Source organism: Moschus berezovskii, chromosome 1 (genome assembly GCF_049115385.1).
Source record: "Moschus berezovskii isolate FMDL1 chromosome 1, NW_MosBer_1.0, whole genome shotgun sequence".
NCBI classification, from domain to species: Eukaryota; Metazoa; Chordata; class Mammalia; order Artiodactyla; family Moschidae; genus Moschus; species Moschus berezovskii.
The window spans coordinates 12312852-12335994 of NC_142460.1; the positions used below are offsets into that span (position 1 = coordinate 12312852).

General features: G+C 45.3%; 1 protein-coding gene across 17 annotated transcripts in view; it reads right to left on the minus strand.

Moving 5' to 3' along the window:
- TBC1D5 (TBC1 domain family member 5) overlaps positions 1-23143 on the minus strand; it is a 623629-nt gene that overhangs the window by 160925 nt on the left and 439561 nt on the right. For all 17 annotated transcript variants that reach the window (XM_088835359.1, XM_088835371.1, XM_055416924.2 and 14 more), the window contains one exon: positions 14151-14293. In XM_088835359.1, the coding sequence (XP_088691485.1) occupies positions 14151-14293 (143 nt within the window). The remainder of the gene's footprint in view (positions 1-14150; positions 14294-23143) is intronic.

The window sequence follows — 23143 nt, forward strand, 5'->3', positions numbered from 1 at the left end:
CTCTCCCGTGATCAGTTTTGAATTTTCCTGGACATGCTAAGTCAGTTACCACTCACCCATCTGTTTTCCTGCTTCCAAAGCCGCCATAAGTTTATTCCTAATTCTCTGCATCCTATAGGTTTGTGCTATTTCAATAGGGTCTCAGGAGCAAAGAAGGCAAATGCAGGACCTTAATACAACATCTCGTATCTGATATCCTTGTTGTTTTAGTGACACTACTACTGAGCACATGGGCACGTGAGCTGAAGGAAAGGAAGAATCTCGGCGGGGAGGCACCTGCGTGGGGAAATGGGGAACTAAGCAGCTGGGGGCAAAGATCTCACCGCCCTTTCTCTCTGTGCCAGAGAGCACGGCCCCTGTCGCCCTGCAGGACTCTGCATTCTCCTTTGGTAGCAACACAGGGGCATGGAAGCTTGACGACTCCTGGGTAAGAGTCCAGCGATGCATGCAAGTTTGCTGGCTTCTGCCCATAAAAGGTGTCCTGCTGCTGCTGCTGCTGCTAAGTCACTTCAGTCGTGTCCGACTCTGTGTGACCCCCTAGACGGAAGCCCACCAGGCTCCCCCGTCCCTAGAGCTCCTAAATCCACCTGTCATATTGCTTTCTAGGGCAACGGAAAACTGTGGAACAGGAGTAAGTACATGGAAGGTTAAGATTATGGTACCAGGATATAAGACCACTTCTTTAGTTTCATAGGGAACTTCCCTAGTGGCTCAGATGGTAAAGCGTCTGCCTACAACGTGGGAGACCTGGGTTCGATCCCTGGGTTGGGAAGATCCCCTGGAGAAGGAAATGGCAACCCTCTCCAGTACTCTTGCCTGGAAAATTCCATGGATGGAAGAGCCTGGTAGGCTACAGTCCATGGGGTTGCAGAGTCAGACACGACTGAGCGACTTCACCTTACCTTACCTTAGTTTCATAGAAGGCCAGAATGGGGTATCAACTATTAATTTTGAACATGGAATAGAATTTGACTAGGAAAATAATTCTCTCTTCATATCTCTATTCCTAGAGCTAAAATGAAAATGTGACACAGGAGAATGCCCCAAACCCAAAACACTGACACCATCGATGCTAGGATCAATGCAGAACAACAAGAATTTTACTGCCTTGCTGGTGGGAATGCAAAGTGGTATAGCTGTTTTGAACTGTGGTGTTGGAGAAGACTCTTGAGAGTCCCTTGTACCTCAAGGAGATCCAACCAGTCCATTCTAAGGGAGATCGATCCTGGGTGTTCATTGGAAGGACTGATGCTAAAGCTGAAACTCCAATACTTTGGCCACCTCATGCGACGAGTTGACTCACTGGAAAAGACTCTGATGCTGGGAAAGGTTGGGGGCGGGAGGAGAAGGGGACAACCGAGAATGAGATGGCTGGATGGCATCACCGACTCTGTGGACACGAGTTTGAGTGAACTCCGGGAGTTGGTGATGGACAGGGAGGCCTGGCGTGCTGTGATTCATGGGGTCGCGGAGAGTCGGACACGACTGAGCGACTGAACTGAACTGAATAGCTGTTTTGGAAGACAGCCGTATGTTTTCCATGCCTGACCACAGACAGGCAAGTAGAAAGGCAGGATAGTTAACTTTATGCATCCAACTTGACTGGTCTAAAGCATGCCCAGATAGCTGTTAAAACGTTATTTCCGGGCCTGCCTGTGAGTGTGCGGCTGGGAGAGATGAGCCCTGGACTCAGCGGACCGAGTGAAGGGACCCAGCGTCGCCAGGGAGTGGGCACCATCCTGTGTGCAGGAGGCTGATGGAATGGCAAGCAGAGAACGTGGGTTCCTTCTCTTCTGGAGCTGGGAGGTCCATTTCTCCTGCCCCTGATACTGGAGCTCCGGGGTCTCAGGCCTGGGATCCTGGCACTTACACCAGCAGCCGCTGCTTCTCAGGCCTTCAGATTTGGGCTAAATTATGCCACTGGCTTTCCTGGTTCCCAGATCACACATGGAGGATTGTGGGGCTCCCAGGCCAACTGTGCCAGTCACCTCCTGTAAGGAGTCTTCTCTTTTGTCCCTCTCTATAAGTATATATTCTACTGGTTCTTTTTCTCTGAAGAACCCTAAAAGCAAAGGCTTCCGCTGACAGGCCTCACGAGCAAACTGCCCTCCCCACAGTGGCCTGGTGCAGAGCTGGTAAACTGGACTCCTCGAAAGGCGCTGCAATCAAGTTCTCAGGCCAACTCTCTGGTAATGACCTTCTGTGTATTTACGTTAGATCTCTTCATCTGAGGCACTGGGCAGTGGTCCTCTTCAGATGTCTCTGCCAAGACCTCCCGGTGGGGGCAGGGGGGAAATCACGAAGACCCTTTACGCGCAGGGACTGAGCGCACAGTACTCCTCCAGCCCTGGCCTCTCCGCCTCCCCGATGGGTTCCTGGCTTAGAAGGGAGACGGGGAAGAACAGGTGCAGCGGGGAGGGCCTTCAGGGCAGGGAAACACACCGCATCCTACTACAGTGGAGGACACCCAGCATCACACAGCGGCCACGCCCACTGCAAGTCCAGGACCGAGAGCAGCCTGAGAGCAAACTCCGGCCTTCGGGCGCGACGACGTGCCCGTGGTCACGACGCGGCTGCTCTGGTGAGGGACGCGGGCGGCACAGTGGGCGCTGTGTGCAGGTGGGTGACAGGCTATGGGAAACTCTCTGTACTTTCCACTCAATTTTGCAGTGAGCTGAAAAATTCTCTAAAAAATAACGTCTGTTTTATTCAAAAATCTGAACAAAAAAAAAAGGCAATATGTTATTCTGGTATATCAGCCTATGTCAGTGAAACAGAGAAGATCTAAAAACTATTATAAAACATAAAGTAATACAAATGACACTTTTATAATCCAAAGGGTATGTTAATATCTACATCTGAGATGGTCAATATTTACTGTCTGAGCAGGAAGAGAGCTGGTTGTCAGCAGCTGCTTCAACATTCCTTCAAAAATAAGACCCTAATTTGTGCTTTGGTACAAACTCTGAGGCACAACACTATGTGATTTGGGAGAGTCTTTATTTCTACTTCCCAAAGGCTTCCATTGAAAAGCTTTACAAGCTTTTCCAGAGAAGACAAAATACATTCAATTTGTAGTTGAAATAAAGTGCATTTTGACATCAGTATAATGTTGAACATGCTTTTAACGAGAAAACAGAGAAACAGAAATTCTAGGGTAGGACAGATGGAAACACTGGCAGACAGATAAAGGCTGAGGAGGAAGGGGAGACCTAAAATGAAATAAAAAGATGCAATGTTTTAAACCGTGAAGAGGACATAACTGTCACTCCAGGCTGGGCCAAGAAATGACTGAGGAGATGGCTGCAGAAAGATTACAGTGCTGGCTAAAAACAAGGCAGGGAGTGGGCACCAGTGCAAGAGGAAACTTTTCCATTTACAAAGTGTTCAGGCAGAGAGTTAATTAAGAGAGACAATAAACATTTGTGAGATACTTTCTGGTTAGGAAAGTTTACTGCTAAATGGATTTGAATATAGTGTTTTAGCTATTAATACCATTTGCAGGACAAATAAAAGGTATGTTACTTTATAAATTAAAGAAAATGTTTTCCTTTGACACTAGTAAAAATAAAATAAAATTTAAATAAAGAAAAGATGCAGCAAATTTTAGTATTTAATTTAAAAGTAGACAATGCTTCCTTTAAAAGAGCCAAGCTGAAGAGAGCTGCCGGCACCTGTTCTCTTAGCAATGGCGGCACAGGGATCCACGTCGCCCCGGGCTCGAGAGCGCCCTCCCGTGTGAGGTCACCAACGGCCTAACTGAGCAGAGGCAGATTCAAATGCCTCAAGGGGCAGGTAAGAACCCCAACATCGGCCTTGGTCCTGAGGAGCCGAGGAGCTGAGAGGACGGGATTTCCCTGCACTGTGAGTTCCACCTCTCCCAGGTGGCACAGGGACGCGCACAGGGAGGAACAGAAGGACAGTGCATGTGTTACTGAGTGGCCCTGACTGAAATCTCACAGGGCTGCAGACGCGGGAGGTCAGAGGGGGCCGGGATGATCCAGGAGGGTTGAGGGAAAAGCTTCTATGTCCCAGGTGTGAAAAGAGAAGCAAGATCTAGGGAGCTGAGGCCAGGAGAAGGAGGGGACCACATGAGTGACTCAGAGTATGAACTCAGTCAGTAAAAATTAAAAAAAAAGTGTGATGAGAGCTGCTGCTACTGCTAAGTCACTTCAGTCGTGTCCGACTCTGTGCGACCCATAGACAGCAGCCCACCAGGCTCCTCTGTCCCTGGGATTCTCCAAGCAAGAACACTGGAGTGGGTGGCCATTTCCCTCTCCAGTCATGAGAGCAGGGCTGTTTTAAACTATTATAGGAGGAATGGTTCATGATTACATTTCCTTATTCCTCACCTTTACATCTGCATGTAATCTTCATCCACATAATTCAGCAAACAATCCACAAGGCACTTCTTATAACACATAAGAAAGTAAAAATGATTAAAATATTTGGGAACAATCTACAATCATTCTACTATGCATCTTTGGTAAAGCAAAAGTTTTGTTTGAAGAGCAGCCATTTGACATCATCTCAAAGGTTAAATTTAAAAATCTCTGCAGGTGATATTCATATTGCTTTTTTTTTTTCAATGTGCAATTTTACTTTTACTTAATAAAATCTGGGTAGCATCTGAGATCGGAGAAGGCAATGAATGGCAAGCCACTCCAGTACTCTTGCCTAGAAAATCCCATGGATGGAGGAGCCTGGTAGGCTGCAGTCCGTGTGGTCGCTATGGGTTGGACACGACTGAGCAACTTCACTTTCACTTTTCACTTTCACACATTGGAGAAGGAAATGGCAACCCAGTCCTGTGTTCTTGCCTGGAGAATCCCAGGGACGGGGGAGCCTGGTGGGCTTCCGTCTATGGGGTCACACAGAGTCGGACACGACTGAAGTGACTTAGCAGCAGCAGTGTCTGAGATAAGGAAATGGTGATGTGAGGACCAGCCTGCCTAAACATGGAGGATCGGTTCCATCTCTGAGGCCTCATAAAGAACATGTTGGTTGTAAGATTTATCTAGAATTTGTTAAGTGGTTGTATTACAGTTCTCTAACATTCAAAGAGAACGAAAGCTTTGTTCAAGGTGAATAAAGAAACTTAAAAGAATACTTTTGCTAAAAATTAAATATGAGATGCTGACGGTGAAATGAGTAGAAAGAGCATTAAGCAAGGGTGCTGATATCTAACCCCGCAGACCGAGTGTGGCTATTTCCAACCCCTTGACTGTCAAGGGCACCGGATTAACTTGCTAGGGCTGCTTAACTAAGTACTGGATGGTAGAGAACCATAGAAATGCACTAACAGTGCCGGAGTCCGGAAGTCCGAATCAAGGTGGGCAGGGCCCTGGTCCCTCTCCTATCCATGGGGAGGGACCTCCCTGGCTCTTGGGGCCTCCCGCGTTGGCAGGGTGCGTTCCTCCTGAGGGCTCCCAGGAAAATCTCTTCCGGGCTTTTCTCGCTGTCTCTGGTAACTGCTGGAAACCCTTGCCTCGCCTTGGTGTGCGTCACTTCAATCTCTGCCCTGCCTGCATGGGCGCTACTCTCCCGGAAATCCTCACACTGTCTCCTCTCTGTGCGTTTGTGTCCAAACCATCACCTTCTTACCAGGACGCCAGTCCTCCTACGTCAGAGTCCCGCCTGCTGCAGTGGGACCGCATCCTAACCAATCCCATCTGCAACCATCCATCACCAAGCAAGGTCACCCTCTGGAGTGCTAGGGGTTAAGACTGCCAGCACATCTTCTGCGGGGCTAAACTTCACTCCACAACAGGCCTCATTACCTGAGCTTGTAAAGTCAGCCTTGGGACTATGCAGTGCATCTTAACTGGTTTGTGGGGGTGTGACACGCTCCTTTGAGAAGATGAGGAAGGCTAGACACCCTTGACGCAGAAGCACACGCCTAATCGGTATCTGAACAGCATCAGGGGGTCACCGGCGCTCCCCAGCCCCCCTGATCCCAGGAGGCGTGGGCCTCGAGGAGCTGTGCAGTCACTGAAGGCCTTTTAGTTTCTTCTAGAGCAACACGGAGCTTCAAACACAGCGCCTAGGCTCCCAAAGACGCGTAAGGCGCCAGGAGCCTTGCATGGCGCTGCTCCCTTCCAAGGTTCCGGCGAGTGGTCTTGAGAACGGCTGGGTGGCCAGGGGCACGAGCACCCCGGGGCCCTGGGCTGGGCGCCACAAGTCAGGGTCCAGCAGAGGGAAGGACACCCGCAGAGGCGTAGGTCCGGAATGCTCGGCTCCGCCTCCCCGAGTTCGGACCCTCCCAGGAGGCAGGGCCGCCCCTCAGCACCGCCCCCGCTCCCCACGCGGGCCCCCTCCGGCTCGTGTCTCCCTTTGGTTGATGCATTGAATACATGAGCGATGCTCTTCTGCACTGATCTGACAGCTCCGTGCCAGGCTCACTGTGCTGCTTCTACACCGTTTCCTACCAGGGTTCTCTACAAAGTGTCCCTGGAGGCCCAAACCAGAATCACAGCTCCTTCCCCATCCTCCCGATCCCAGGGTCTCCTCAGCGACTTCCCTGCCCTTCACAGACTGACCGGCCGGGTCACACCCCAACCTGCTCCATGCCCTCCTATCCGCCCAACCCCTCTGGTGCTTTAGCTCTGCATGCCCCCTGCAATCCTCTGAGGCTCTGATGGGTTCAGCTCTGATGGTTTTACACTCCCTGTAACCCTCTGAGGCTCTGATGTCCACCCTCTGATGGGCTCAGCTCTGATGGTTTTACACTCCCTGTAACCCTCTGAGGCTCTGATGTCCTGGCGGTCTTCCGCGCCCCGCTTCCTTCCCTCTCTCCTAACCTGCTCCCTTAACCGTGCACTCAGCACCCCCACCCTCCTGCCTCCCTGCAGCTGGGTGTGGGCCTAGCGTGAAGCCTGGATCGCTGTTCGCCTCTTGTCCACCCTCTGATAGGCTCAGCTCTGATGGTTTTACACTCCCTGTAACCCTCTGAGGCTCTGATGTCCTGGCGGTCTTCCGTGCCCCGCTTCCTTCCCTCTCTCCTAACCTGCTCCCTTACCGTGCACTCAGCACCCCCACCCTCCTGCCTCCCTGCAGCTGGGTGTGGGCCTAGCGTGAAGCCCAGATCGCTGTTCACCCTGCCCCTCAAGCATCGCGGGCGCCACTGCCCAGGGTGTCCCCACAGGCTCCCTGACAGCTCACGGGGCTTGCGCTAGTTCCTGGGCAGCCACCCCGCCAACACCTCGCGGTCCCAGCCCTGCCCACCCTGTTCACACAGACAGCGGGTTTCATCCTTTATCAGGAACTGAGGAACCCTGCCAACCACTGTCTCCTAGAAACTGGCCTACTTCTGACCTGCTCGGTACCTCCTTCCACAGGACTCCTGATATCATGCCATGCCTCTAGGCCCTTGTTTCTTCGGTTATTTCCCCATAAAAACATGTGTCAGGAGGATTGCCATGCACTGGGCCCAGTTCTATATGCTGGGATGCAGAGGTCCACCAAGACAGGCAAACTCCGGTTGCTCCATGGGGAGTGGAGGCGGCGGTGTACAGAACCAGTAATAAACAATGAAACTTTCAATAACAAATCCTCTTCACGGAACAGGAGTGAAATACCAGCACTAATCTCTGAAGGAGAAGCTCGGACTGGCTTGAGAAGCACCCTCTCCGTGAGCTCGCCACACCGCTGGGAGCTGGGACCGGATCCCTCTATAGGCAGCCGTCAAAACCTTCCTTGCCCTCCACTGACCTCTACCTATGACTGCTGTCTTCCCTTCCCTGTGGACTTTCTAAAAAGATTACTCTGCACATGCTCTCTGCATTCTTTTTCGTTTAGCTGACTTTTAGTTGAAAGTGTAATCTGTACATCAGACAAAAGGAATGTAAAAGAGGCTGTTGCAGTTCTGAGCTGTACAGTCACTCAACAACCCACCCGAACCCAGCTTCCGCTCCCCCAGTCCATGGAGCCCACTGGGGCAAAGGTCTCCAATGACTGTTCCTCCCTCCACAGCTGGACTTTCCCGGCCTTATCTGACTGTACCTCTGCACTCCTGACCCAGTACCTCCCTGACTCAGAACAGTTCTGGGAGATTACGGTGGACTTTCGCAGCCTTACCTGACTCTACCTCTGCACTGCTGACCCGGTACGTCCCTGACTCTATAGAACAGTTTTCAGACGTTACAACACAAGCTCTTCCTTTCCTGGTGCCTCTTGAACACTGATATGAAACACCTTTACCCATTTTCCTCTTTCTGCGAGCATCCACCCTAGGTAAACTGACCATGGAATTCCTAAGATCTTCATGGGGTGCCTTTGAGAGTGCAAGAAGGCAGCGTTAATAATTATTACTCTTCAATAGTGATCGTATAGAACTAAGATTGTTCCATACAGACTGCGAATATATGGTCCCTCTATTCTCCTGGGAGAACGCATCCACTGCTGTGGTTATAACAAACACTGTTTGCAAAAATAAATCTGCAGCCTTGATACTGACAGTGAATTTTCTTTTCCATTCCTCATATATTGATTTTCTAAGCATGCTAAGTTGCTTCAGTCATGTTGGACTCTTTGCAACTCCATGGACTGTAGCCCACCAGGCTCCTCTGCCCATAATTTCCCAGGCAAGAATACTGGAGTGGCATTCCCTTCTTCAGAGGATCTTCCTGACCCAGGGATCGAACCCATGCCTTTTATGTCTCCTGCATTTGTAGGCAAGTTCTTTACCACTAGTGCCACCTAGGAAGCCTCAATTTCTTACAGACCTCTCAAATTCAACATAGCTGAAACACAGTCATATCCATTCTGAAAACCTGCTAATCCTCAACTTTCCTTTCTGGGTCAGACAGACGACCTGGCCACTTGGCTCTCCCAGCTGGGGCTCACTGTTCACTTCCTGTTCTCCCTCACCAGTTTGGTTTAATCACCAAATCATGCTGACTTCAGTTCTGAAGACTTCTTTAATTCGCCACTCCCCGCTGGACCGTGGTCATGACCTTTTATCGGATTTCCGTGCTCCAGTCCTGTCTGCCTCTAGTCTAGTCCACACTGCAGCCAGAGAGCCAGAAACTGCCCACACCGCGGCTCTGGCCCTCTCAGTGGCTTCCTGTCACCTCCAGGGCAAGGATTCTCATCAGGATCTCCTTCCTGACTCCTTCACCCTCAAACCTGCACGTCACTCTCCCTTTGCACTCTCAGGAAACCAGGGAGCTTGTGAAAACACACACCCCCCCCCTCACTGAGCTGTCTCTTCCGAGCTTCTCCGTTCGTGCTGCAGACCGCTCATTTCACTCACCTTCATCTATAGCATTCTCTCCAGTCACACAGCTGGCCAGAGGGGGACCTGGTGCCTCTCCTGAACCCTCCTGCTGCCTCACCATCCCTCGATCGCAGGGCCAGAAACATCAGTCTTCAAGTACCCATTTTCCACTAGACTTTGTCCTACTGGTTCCTCTATTACTGGTCTCAGTTCAGTTCAGTCGCTCAGTCGTGTCCGACTCTCCGTGACCCCACGAACCACAGCACGCCAGGCCTCCCTGTTCATCACCAACTACCGGAGTTCACTTAAACTCATGTCCATCGAGTCAGTGATGCCATCCAGCCATCTCATTCTCGGTCGTCCCCGTCTCCTCCCGCCCCAAATCCCTCCTAGCATCAGAGTCTTTTCCAGTGAGTCAACTCATCGCATGAGAGGGCCAAAGTATTGGAGTTTCAGCTTCAGCATCAGTCCTTCCAATGAACACCCAGGATTGATCTACCTTAGAATGGACTGGCTGGATCTCCTTGCCTTGCAGTCCAAGGAACTCTCAAGGGTCTTTTCCAACACCACAGTTCAAAAGCATCAATTCTTCGGCGATCAGCTTTCTTCACAGTCCAACTCTCACATCCATACATGACCACGGGAAAAACCATAGGCTTGACTAGACGGACCTTGGTTGGCAAAGTAATGTCTCTGCTTTTTAATACCCTATCTAGGTTGGTCATAACTTTCCTTCCAAGGAGGAAGCGTCTTTTAACTTCATGGCTGCAATCAGGATCCGCAGTGATTTTGGAGCCCAAAAAAATAAAGTCTGACACTGTTTCCACTGTTTCCCCATCTATTTCCCATGAAGTGATGGGACCAGATGCCATGATCTTCAGTTTCTGAATGTTGAGCTTCAAGCCAACTTTTTCACTCTCCTGTTTCACTTTCATCAAGAGGCTTTTGAGTTCCTCTTCACTTTCTGCCATAAGGGTGGTGTCATCTGCATATCTGAGGTTATTGATATTTCTCCTGGCAATCTTGATGCCAGCCTGTGCTTCTTCTAGCCCAGCGTTCCTCATGATGTACTCTGCATATAAGTTAAATAAGCAGGGTGACAATATACAACCTTGACGTACTCCTTTTCCTATTTGGAACCAGTCCGTTGTTCCATGTCAGTTCTAACTGTTGCTTCCTGACCTGCATATAGGTTTCTCAAGAGGCAGGTCAGGTGGTCTGGTATTCCCATCTCTTTCAGAATTTTCCACAGTTTGTCGTGATCCACATAGTCAAAGGCTTTGGCATAGTCAGTAAAGCAGAAATAGATGTTTTTCTGGAACTCTCTTGCTTTTTCCATGATCCAGCGGGTGTTGGCAATTTGATCTCTGGTTCCCCTGCATTTTCTAAAACAAGTTTGAACATCTGGATGTTCACGGTTCACTTATTGCTGAAGCCTGGCTTGGAGAATTTTGAGCATGACTTTACTAGCGTGTGAGATGAGTGCAATTGTGTGGTAGTTTGAGCATTCTTTGGCATTGCCTTTCTTTGGGATTGGAATGAAGACTGACCTTTTCCAGTCCTGTGGCCACTGCTGAGTTTTCCAAATCTGCTGGCATATTGAGTGCAGCACTTTCACAGCATCATCTTTCAGGTTTTGAAATAGCTCAACAGGAATTCCATCACCTCCACTAGCTTTGTTCGTAGTGATGTTTTTAAGGCCCACTTGACTTCATATTCCAGGATGTCTGGCTCTAGGTCAGTGATCACACCATCGTGATTATCTGGGTTGTGAAGATCTTTTTTGTACAGTTCTTCTGTGTATTCTTGCCACCTCTTCTTAATATCTTCTGCTTCTGTTAGGTCCATACCATTTCTGTCCTTTATCGAGCCCAAATCGGAGATGGCAAGAGTGAATGTAGACATTCTAGAAATCAGTGATCTAAGATGGACTGGAATAGGTGAATTTAACTCAGATGACCCTTATATCTACTACTGTGGGCAGGAATCCCTTAGAAGAAATGGAGTAGCCATCATGGTCAACAAAAGAATCCAAAATTCAGTACTTGGATGCAATCTCAAAAATGACAGAATGATCTCTGTTCGTTTCCAAGGCAAACCATTCAATATTACAGTAATCCAGGCCTATGCCCCAACCAGTAACGCTGAAGAAGCCGAAGTTGAACGGTTCTATGAAGACCTACAAGACCTTTTAGAACGAACACCCAAAAAAGATGTCCTTTTCATTATAGGGGACTGGAATGCAAAAGTAGGAAGTCAAGAAACACCTGGAGTAACAGCAAATTTGGCCTTGGAGCACGGAATGAAGCAGGGCAAAGGCTAATAGAGTTTTGCCAAGAGAACACACTGGTCATAGCAAACACCCTCTTCCAACAACACAAGAGAAGACTCTACACATGGACATCAGCAGATGGTCAGCACCGAAATCAGACTGATTATATTGTTTGCAGCCAAAGATGGAGAAACTCTATACAGTTAGCAAAAACAAGACTAGGAGCTGACTGTGGCTCAGATCATGAGCTCCTTATTGCCAAATTCAGCCTTAAACTGAAGAAAGTAGGAAAACCACTAGACCATTCAGGTATGACATAAATCAAATCCCTTATGATCATACAGTGGAAGTGAGAAATAGATTTAAGGGACTAGATCTGATAGACAGAGTGCCTGATGAACTCTGGATGGAGGTTCATGACATTGTACAGGAGACAGGGACCAAGACCATCCCCGTGGAAAAGAAATGCAAAAAAGCAAAATGGCTGTCTGGGGACGCCTTACAAATGGCTGTGAAAAGAAGAGAAGCGAAAAGCAAAGGAGAAAAGGAAAGATATACTCATCTGAATGCAGAGTTCCAAAGAATAGCAAAGAGAGATAGGAAAGCGTTCCTCAGCGATCAATGCAAAGAAATAGAGAAAAACAACAGAACAGGAAAGACAAGAGATCTCTTCAAGAAAATTAGAGACACCAAGGGAACATTAATAGTTCTACTAATTAACGTTTCCTACTAGTTGGTAAACTTCCTAAGTACAGGGGCAGTGCCCCTTAAATACTTCATAAATAGTCATCCTGTTTTTAGGAAATCTCACCCATTGTTATGGATTTAAACAAGCAAATTAAAATAACTAGGACTTTATATTTAAATAAACAACTTCATTTCCCCTACGTTTTTTCATTTGTGTCTATGTGTTCTATAAGGTCTTAAAAATGGACTAGGGCTTCAGCTGTCTCAAATCGCCAAGTTTTCTGAAATTAATTTTTAAAAGCAGCTCTTAGAATAGGAAACATGGTGATTAAAAATATGGTTGTGATGTACAAGAGTGAAGGAAGGAGCAAACATTTAGTTAAGACTACAGAAAATCAAGATAGATTCCAACAGTTTTCTGGCTTGAAACATTTTGTGAAAACATCGTCCAAAAGTAAGTTTAAAATAAAGGCGGCTTCTCATTCCTTTTGTTTTTCATGTAGCCCATTCAGTCGCTCAGCCGTGTCTGACTCTTTGCGACCCCGTGGACTGCAGCACGCCAGGCCTCCCTGTCCATCACCAACTCCTGGAGTTTACTAAAGCTGACGTCCATTGAGTCGGTGATGCCATCCAGCCATCTCATCCTCTGTCGTCCCCTTCTCCTCCCGCCTTCAATCTTTCCCAGCATCAGGGTCTTTTCCAATGAGTCAGTTCTTTGCATCAGGTGGCCAAAGTACTGGAATTTCAGCTTCAGCATCAGCCCTTCCAGTAAATATTCAGGACTGATCTTGTTTTTCATTACTTACATTTTATAAAAATCAGTGGGAGGTATTTTTCAGTGGGAGATTAGCATTAAATTCCCTAAAATCTATCCAAACCTTCTCTATTTCCCAGATTATTTTCTCTTATGATTTCCATGTTCTTATCAGAAAGAAAGAATTTTCTACTTTGTACGTCAAAACCCAAACTATTTGACCTTCAAGTCTCAGAATAAAACTACAAGTTTTGGATGAAATGTGGTGCTCCTGTCATTCATTCATTCCAGTAATTTGGGAGGAATTTTAAAGGTATAATCTAGAATTTAAAGATATTATTAGTTTTAGCAGAGGGATAACAACAGCATCTGGCAGAACTGAAATCTAATGAACAAACAGAACCACACAGTAATTTAACAGGCAAGATCATGAATGGCTCCAAACAGCTCATGTCCTTCTGACAAAGCCCCAGTCTTACAGTAGTTTTTTATTTCCTACTTCATCACTGCTTTGTGCAAACATTCCTAATTACATTTTGGCTTACAAATCTGGTTTTGTGAACTCTTCCATTTGAAAAGGAAAACAATTTTAGGTATTCTGAAATTTAAAACATGCTGTGCTTTTCTCTTCAAGATGAGGATTATCAGACTATTCCAAAGGGGCAGGTCCAGGTTTTCCAGCTAGGCAAGCACCCGAAGGTATATCCTATGAGACAGGAATACATCTGCCACTGTGCACTCCATTGAGAAATACGTCTGGTCAAAATTTAACTAAGAAGTTAGAATATCTTTAAATGCAATTATTTATTTTTTATTGGCAAGTTGTTGATACTATAAAAACAGCACTCATCTTCTGATAAATATTCTTGAATACTCCCTACCTGTCAGAAGGTGGAGCTCTAAACATATCTGAAACACTGGCTTTTTCTATGTATGCTTCACAAATACGTGTAATGCGGAGATCAAAGCAGGAGGAAAGTCTTTAGAAAAATGGTTCTGAAGAATATTCCAATTCTCTCAGGATAAAATTACCCACATCTGATACATACATGTTAACTCACAAAAAATATATTTAGTATGTTCCTCTGAAACTTCCAATATACTGCCTATGATAAAAATGTAGGCATGGTAATTCAAAATAAAAGATCAGGCGCATGTGAGAGGCACAGCTCGCAGACTCAGGCCCGCTGGGCCGTGCCGGCACGGCCGTCAGCACTTACGAGCATCTCGAATGAAGAGCAGCATGGCCACGAAGATGTAGTCCACCAAAGTCAGGGTGAGGCCGTCGGCGAACAGGGCGTCCCAGACCACCAGGAGGTCCTGCAGCGGGAACTCTCGACCGAACAGCAGCCGCACCCAGCGTCTGCAGAGACAAAGCCGGATTCAGGGGACAGCGCTGTTGAAAGCGGTATAAAGAGCAGTCACTCTCTCCTGGAGCCGCGAAAAAATCATGAGTTTAACTGGGCACACTGAGCAAATCCTGTATATAAAATTATAATACAGGAGAATCCAAGTTTTAGGCTTTCAAATGCATTTTGCAATTTTATAATGAGGCCACACTCATTAAACTTCACTCCTATAGGTACACAACACAAGTGCAACATTTGAAAAGGGCAGAGATCTTTCGTGTGCATTAAAAATCATAAATCTCAAAAAGGAAAGGAGAAAAAGGAATGTAGGCTGAGGGTCACCTCATTTGTAAGGTTATGAATTAAATAATAATGTTCCAAAATTTTGCATCACTAATGACCTTTTTTGTTAACCAGACTTGTGCAAGTGGTCATATGACAAATTACTATAGCCAAACAGAAAACTGCATTCTGACATTTCACTCCTATGGAAAAATATTCATTTTAAAATTAAATGTGGAAAAAAAAAGACAGATGTTTTTTGTCAAGCGTAGACAGTTATCTCAAATGAAACATATAATGATACTTGATTTTTAACTTCAGAATAACTTATCAAGGAGGTTATCTTTCTAGGGGCATTATTTCAAAACACAGTCACTCCTATGGCCAGGAGAATGGACTCAGAGGCTACAGAGCAGACATAAGAAGCTAACAAGAACGTTGAACAAGGTTTGTCTACAGTTAGATATCATAAATAGTCACACTTCAGACTGTGAGCAAATGCTAAGCCATTTATGTCTAATTCTTATAAGAAAACTAAAACAATTCACTTGATATATTTGTATCCATTTACTTCTAATTTTATATACATGGGTATAATTCCTTTACTCAGGCCTTTCTCTAGGAACTTACGCTAGAAATCTATGTGATTCTATCACACAACAAAGACTCAAAAATTCTAAGTTTCTAGTACCAAGAAATAGCACAGAATAGGGGACATTCTTTAAAAATTAGTTCAGAGATATTACCTCTTTGCAAGATTCAAAACCAAATATAACCATCTGTGAGGTTAAAATGAGGCAAAAAAAAAAAATCAGATACTACTTTTTTCAGGGAGTATTACATTTAAGGAGGAATCAAAAAGCTGTGACAAAATAGTGTATAATAACACATACGTTATCACAGTTTATTAAGAACCATATGATCAAGTACTTGAATTCCTTTATTCATATTACCAAATTAATCAACAGAAAAATTCAATTATATTTTCAACTACATCTTAAATTACGTTACTCAATTTTTCAGGAAGAAAATTTAATGCCTAAGTGACATTAGCATTTAAAACATGTTACAGAATTGCTTACAATTTTTATCTACCTTTTAATTCTTACCCCACTGCTAATATGAAAGGTTGCTAACACAAAGTGCGTATGAGTATTTTGGCTAGTATGCCTATATTTATGCGGCTTAGCATAAAACATTATTTCTACACACACTTCTAATTCTTTTAAATTACAAATGCTAATATTTACTATTTTAAGAAGTACCAAAATATCCCTAAATTACACAGGTTGCTCTTCTTAATGAAAAATAATTCATTGCTTTTGCAAAGAGTGTTGGTGGAACCAATGGGCAAAGAATGGGCAAAGCAAAAAATGCCTGGTGTAAACCATATGGTGGACCTGTTAAAAGGGCTTTAAACTGATAACTGTATCGGCAAAATTAAATGATTAAAATAATTTAGAACATGGTCATTCAGTTTCCATCTGATATAACTGAAGAAAAATCCATCAATGAAAAATACTGATGAGGACCTAATGTATAACATGGTGACCGCAGTTGGTAACAAGGTGTTGTATAATTGAAATCTGCTAAGAGAGAAAGGTCATGTATGGATGTGAGAGTTGGACTGTGAAGAAAGCTGAGCGCCGAAGAACTGATGCTTTTGAACTGTGGTGCTGGAGAAGACTTTTGAGAGTCCCTTGGACTGCAAGGAGATCCAACCAGTCCATTCTAGAGGAGATCAATCCTGGGTGTTCATTGGAAGGACTGATGCTAAAGCTGAAACTCCAATACTTTGGCCACCTCATGCGATGAGTTGACTCACCAGAAAAGACCCTGATGCTGGGAGGGATTGGGGGCAGGAGGAGACGGGGACGACAGAGAATGAGATGGCTGGATGGCATCACCGACTCGATGGACATGAATTTGAGTGAACTCCGGGAGTTGGTGATGGACAGGGAGGCCTGGCGTGCTGTGGTTCATGGGGTCGCAAAGAGTCGGACATGACTGAGCGACTGAACTGAACTGAACTGAAGAAAGAACTTAAATGTTCTCACCAAAAAATAATAATAATAATAATAAAGATAAACATGTGAGGTGATGGCTGTGTTAATTCCCCTTCACAACATGCACCAACATCAAATCACAATGATGTATGCTACACATCTACAATTTTATTTGTCAATTATATCTCAATACAACTGGAAAACAGAAGTGAATAAATAAACTTGAGAATTATCTTGGTTTGATGGATAGGTAAATTTTGGCACTTTGAAAATTACATATTCTGACATTAAAGTGATTCCTCCTGGTTTCAAATCCGGATGCCAGCATGAAACTCACCAACAACATAATCCTAGCCCCTGAACCTGTCCCCTTCCCGCCTGGAGCTGACTTCCCTGCTTCCCTTATTTGAATAAGCCCATGGGAACTCCTGCTGCAGTTTCCCCAGAGACACTGCTTCTGTGAAGCCTTATGTGGAAGGACATTTTTTCCTGCGTGTTTTTCTTGTTATCTCCTACTGAAAGCAAAATGCCTTTTGAAAAAAAGGTGATGTATCATATTACAAAAAACATCATTTGTCAAAAAAAGAACTAATAAAGGTTAATAAACGCCACAAAAATGCAATGCCATCTTTCCCCCTCTTCCTTAAAGTCCAAATTCCTCTCATTGTCTCAGGGACAACCACATCTTTGGCTTCATCACAGATAATGCAGAAAAGACAAAGGAGCCTACTTCTCAGAAATAATATATAGTTTTACTATTTCTATGACAAAATGCTCAGTTATTGCCCAAACCTCCTGTTTTGCAATGTGCCTGCCGTTCCGGGCTGCACTAGCCTAGCTTTGGAACCCACTCTGCGGCAACACATGTGGGCAGCCGCCACCGCAGTGCGGTCAGGTGGGGGGCTCAGACACTCAGCAATTGACAGTAAATAAAACACGCCTTCAAAACCACAGCACACAAGTCTTCAGTGCTTCTGTATTTAACGTGGAATCTGTGATGTGCCACTTTATAAGTGTTTTGCGTTGCTTTATTTTGAAGTTTCACCTTGCCAAGGACACCGGTAAATAATTCCAGGGCAGGGACCATATTCGGTGTATGCGCGTGTGTCAGAGACAGTGACAGACAGACAGACACACACAGAGACAGCCAGAGAGCTCACTGGAGGAGAGCACCCTGCTTAGTGTTTTACATGCTCACCAAGATCTCTGTTAGACTCACTGTAATGCCACCTGTCACGCCACCTAGAAGCAAAGGTGCAGCTAAATTTGAAATACAGGCGTTGATCTTGTTAGTGGCAGCATAAAAATAATTCAGGAAGTGGGGGAAACCCAGAAACAGAAGGAAAGAATTAATTAGTAGATGCCTAGCATGTTTCTTTTATCAGGTTGGCCAAAAAATTTGTTTGGTTTTTCTGTACGATGTTATGAAAAATCCAAAGGAACATTTTGACCAAGCCACTTCCCAGCTGGTGCAGTGGTAAAGAATCTGCCTGCCAATGCAGGAGACACAGCTTCGATCCCTGGGTTGGAAGATTTCCTGGAGGAGGAAATGGCAACCCGCTCCAGTATTCTCGCCTGAAAAATTCCACGGACAGAAGAATCTGGCAGGCTGTACAGTCCGTGGGGTCACAAAGAGCTGGACCCGACTCAGCAACTGGGCACAGTATATAAGACTCCGAGTGGGTTGTGCACGCGAGGCATCAGATTAGAGCAAAATATAGTCTCCTCCATTTAATATGCATCTACTGGAAAATTAAGGCCGAGTTCTCAAAATACTTAAGAAGTCCTGGTATGACTAATGGAATGCTTTGGGAGCAACAATGATCCTATCAATAATTTAATCACTTTTATCCCAACTAGATTTAGTTCATACATATATTCACCACACAAAACTTCCTGTGCTATTTTGGGCTTTCTTCATTGAGCTTAAAAGCCAAGGAAAAAAAAAATCTTTATGGAATGAGTTACCAGAAGAAAGTATTGCAGTGTGCTTTTGTATTCTTAGAAAGGAAAACGTACTCTAAGTAATGAGGTCTTGTAAAGAAGTCACTCCTAAAATTAACATGCTTTTATTGCAGTTAAAAATATTCAGCGAGAGTTTAAGTTACACTTAAGGGTAGCATTAAACCTTCTTGTAACTTCAGTTTTAATTGCTTGATGCTATTAATCCTGCGTTACGTACATTATACCTACAGATTGCAATGCTCACAACCATGTACATTTTATCACTTGGTTAATACAATGATTCATATTTTACCAGATACTTAGCAATTAAAGTCTACACAAACCAAAAAGACCATCTGATGCATTAAATTTAATAATAAAAGACCGGAAGGCAGGGCAGTCTCTATGTCTGTACTCATGCTACACTACTCTCATTCTTAAATTTCTGTGTAATTAAACCGCTATTCCCTTGGGATCAGTAACTCCTGATGCTGTTATTGCTTAGTGAATGACCCATGGAAGCACCAAGAAAAATACACTTCTTACTGATCAGCTTATGAAAATGACCAGTTTGACTAAGGTTTAAAAAAACAGCCTTGCTCCAACATGGCTGTGGTGGGTTCTGTATGCAGAAAGCAATTCATATACTAAATCTTCATTTTTTTTTTCTTCTGAGATATGGGTACAGCCACCTCAGAAGAACAAGTAAAATAAAAAAGGTATATTCAACTTAATTTAACAAACATTATTAGGGCATCTTAAGTAACCTGTGATCATGAAATGATAGCACTGGATAAGCATATAAGAACACAAAAACACAGATTTTGCTTCATCTTTTGTTTTGTTCACCTGGGCTTTTCAAAGGTAACAATTTTTAAATGACTAGTGGAGAAGGAACACAGAATCCAAATTTGGTGTTTGTGTCAGAGAAAAGCAAAAGCAAACCGGAAGGCCTGATCTTTGTGCCCGCCACCTCCTTGACTGAATTTAGGCTCTTCTTATATGGGGTTCCTCTGCACTCTGAGTTTTCCTTTACGTCAACTCTGTGAAAGCAGTCTTAAAATAAGAATAAAATGTTGAAGTTATTATAATTAGGATCACAAGGCGTTCTCACCTAACTTCTTTGGAGAGCAAAGGTACAAAAGATGGAAGACAAATAATTTTTCTCATTTCCCATTTATTCTAACAGCTCTGCAGAATAAATTATTAGAAGATGCTTAACCTGTTTGCTGGAGAAGGCGATGGCACCCCACTTCAGTATTCTTGCTGGAAAATCCCATGGACGGAGGAACCTGGTGGGCTGCAGTCCTTGGGGTCGCTAAGAGTTGGACATGACTGAGCGACTTCACTTTCACTTTTCACTTTCATGCATTGGAGAAGGAAATGGCAACCCCCTCCAGTGTTCTTGCCTGGAGAATCCCAGGTATGGTGGAGCCTGGTGGGCTGCCGTCTATGGGGCTGCACAGAATCGGACATGACTGAAGTGACTTAGCAGCAGCCTGTTTGCTATTTTTATTTAACCTAGTCAAATATATCAATATGGTCTTCTTAAAAATATCTGGGATCTTCATACATTACAGAAACATCTGAATACTTCATGTCCATCAAACTCTACTGTAAAAACACAAGAAACTGTAACTTCAAATTAATTGTCTTCAAAGAACTCAAATCTACTTTCTAAGTGCTCCTTGTAATAGACAGTTGAACCAGCTTGAATTTGGCTTTCTGGGAAAACATGTTAAACCTAACTTAATCCCGACAGAATAAGTACATGAACTGTTCAAAGTATATTTCTGACTTCGGGGAAAATTCCCTGTTCCTTTCAGAGGGCAGCACACAGCCCTTTATTAAGGAAGGTTTCTGTTTCCAAAAATAAGTTCCTAATAATTATCACCATTTCTACTGTAATTTATTCCCTTTGGCAAGGGTTTGAAGCTGTTTTATCAGAACAACTGCAATACACCCTTGGCAAAAATAGCCTGAATGAGAAGCAGAGCCTTGAGCATCCATGGTTTTCCAGGGGAACAAGATGCTCTGCGAGCGTGGCCACAGAGACCACCACGTGTCTACAGACACGCACACGTCCCTCTTTCAGAGGCAGACCTGCCACTGGGTTACAGGCGTGGCATTTCAAGGACTGCGGGACTTCAGGATGTAGATTCACCAGCAAGTTCAGATAAGTCTACTGAAAAGACGGTCATAGTCCAATACTGCTTTAGTTCTGAGATGAGACTGGGCTCTCACTACTGTACACTGCAACCGGGGTGCAGCTGGAATCCCTGCTCTGACCGCGCGGACCTGGGGGTCAAGGCTGCGGAGATGCAATCTCCCTGCCTGATCAGTTATTCGGGCTTCACTACAGGGGAGCCACTGGTCATTGAAAATGACTTGCAGGCTGCTCTGACCTATAAATTACAGCACGAAGAACTGACGGATGGCTGGTGGTCACACTGGAGTAATTAAATTTAGGCTCTGTGAGAACTAGTTTGTATTTATACTACAAACAAATTTTACTTCTAGTAAGTCTATCAAGAGGCTCTGTTCTGTCACTTTACCTCTAGGAAAGGGAGTTAGTTATGAGCGAGTCAGTGTTCTAAAAGAGCATATTGGAGCTTCCTGAAGATGATTGCTCCTGTTCTTCCTAATATGAAACTCATTAAAAAACCAAACTTATGAGACTTAATTTTTTTGAAACTGCCATAGACTATTTCACACAGCAATGGAATCAGCCTCACTGAGTAACAGTTTCCAGTTTCCTCTGCTTAGATCCCCAATGCACTCATATACAGTATATTGTTGGAGGAGCTGACACGACGTATAGCCCTAAGCTAGGAAATGTCAGGATCCACGGGACTCAGGAAGGAAGCTGGACCACACACCTGCAGGCTGCTCACACATTGTGAAGAGAGTCATACTGAGCCCTTCCTAAGAGGCAGCAGTGGTGATGGTTCCGTGTGACGGCCTACCGCTGCCAGGGAGCTGTGAACACCTTCTGGAGGGTTTTTTTCTTGGACCCTCTCTTCCTTCTCCCCCACCCCCACCCCACAAGGGGCACCAACCCTGCCTGGCCCCTCAGAGGTTAGGACAAGTGCAAGACTCAGGCCTGATGTTTGCAGATTCCATATCTATTCGGATCCACAGTCACACTGACCAGAGATGAAGGCACCAATAAAAAATCCCAGCTAAAGGGTTAGTTATGACATTTTGGTTTGGTTTCCCTTCTCTTTTTGTTCCCTTGTGATCTTCTCCAGCAGATCACAAGCTCCATGCGGTTATTTGGTGTTGGACAGAGTATAGGAGTCAATAAATGTTTATTAAAATAATACGAATGGGAACTTTTTTGGTGGTCCAGTGGTTAAAAATCCACCTTTCGAAGCAGGGCACGCAGGTTCGATTCCTGGGTAGGGATCTGAGACCCTAGAAGCTGCGGGGCAACTGAGCGTGGGTGCCACGACCGGGGAGATGGAGCACTGCGATGCTGAGCGCTTCAGAGCCTGGCTTTACAGGAGAGCCCCACGCACACAACCAATGAAAGCCCGATGCTGCAAGGAAGACCCCGTATGGCCAAAAGCAAAAATAAAAACAAAACCAAAACGAACACGAATTGCCCTCTCCCAGGCCCTCTTATTAACCAGGGATCTTCCGGATCTTGAGCTTGCATCAGTGATCGCTCACAGGTTTCCCAGCTCCTCATCAGACATTCCCCTCTGCTGCTCTCGTCTGTGGAGGGATCCGCGGGAACACACACTAGTAGGGAGTGATCACACCCGGGAAGGAATTGATCAGGGCCTCCTAAGCCCGCTGGGATGCTCTCCCTTCAGTTCCTAAACTCTGGCTCCCTGCCTGCCTGCACCTTAGATGTGCTGCAGCTGTGGCCTGGAGTCTCCTAGGACCCTGCCCTCAAAAGTCTGATCCAAGGACCAGACGCATCACTGGGGAGCTTTTTGGAAAGGGTGAAGACTCCTAGGCCCCCAATATAGTGCTGCTGAATCACACTCTTTGTTCTGACAAGACTTCAGGAGATCTCTGTGTATACTAAGTTTTGGGAGCCACAGACAAGGTGACAATTCTCGGTCTCCTATTCATTTTGCTGCCAGCTGTCAGCGCTCCTAAACCCACCATGCATTCCTGTGAAACATTATGCTAGGAGGAGAGAAAAGGCTTAAACTATTGGATGGTTCTTCTAATTAGAGTAACGGTCTCAAGCTTTAGTATGCATCCAACATGCCTGGAGGGCTGAGTAAAACACACTGCTAGAACCCATGCTAAAAGTCTCAGATTCTGATTCTGAGATTTAGATGGGGCCTGATCATTTGCACTCTGAATCAGATAGTTCCCTGGAGCTGTTGATGCAGCTGATCACAGATCACAGTATGAGAATCGCTAGGTGAGGCTCTGGTTTCTGTTCCCATTCCCTCTTAGTTCGGGGTGGGGGTCTTCTAGTCAGTTTACCCAACGGGGTGGTCATTGGACTCGTGCCCACTAACTATCTAATGGCTGGGACAGGAAGCACACATAACCCAAATATCTCTACTAACATCTGTACCTCTCCCCCCAGAGAAAACTACTATATAAACATGGTCCAATAAAAAGGGGAGACACAGACACTAGGGAGAGGGAGAAGGCTTCCCA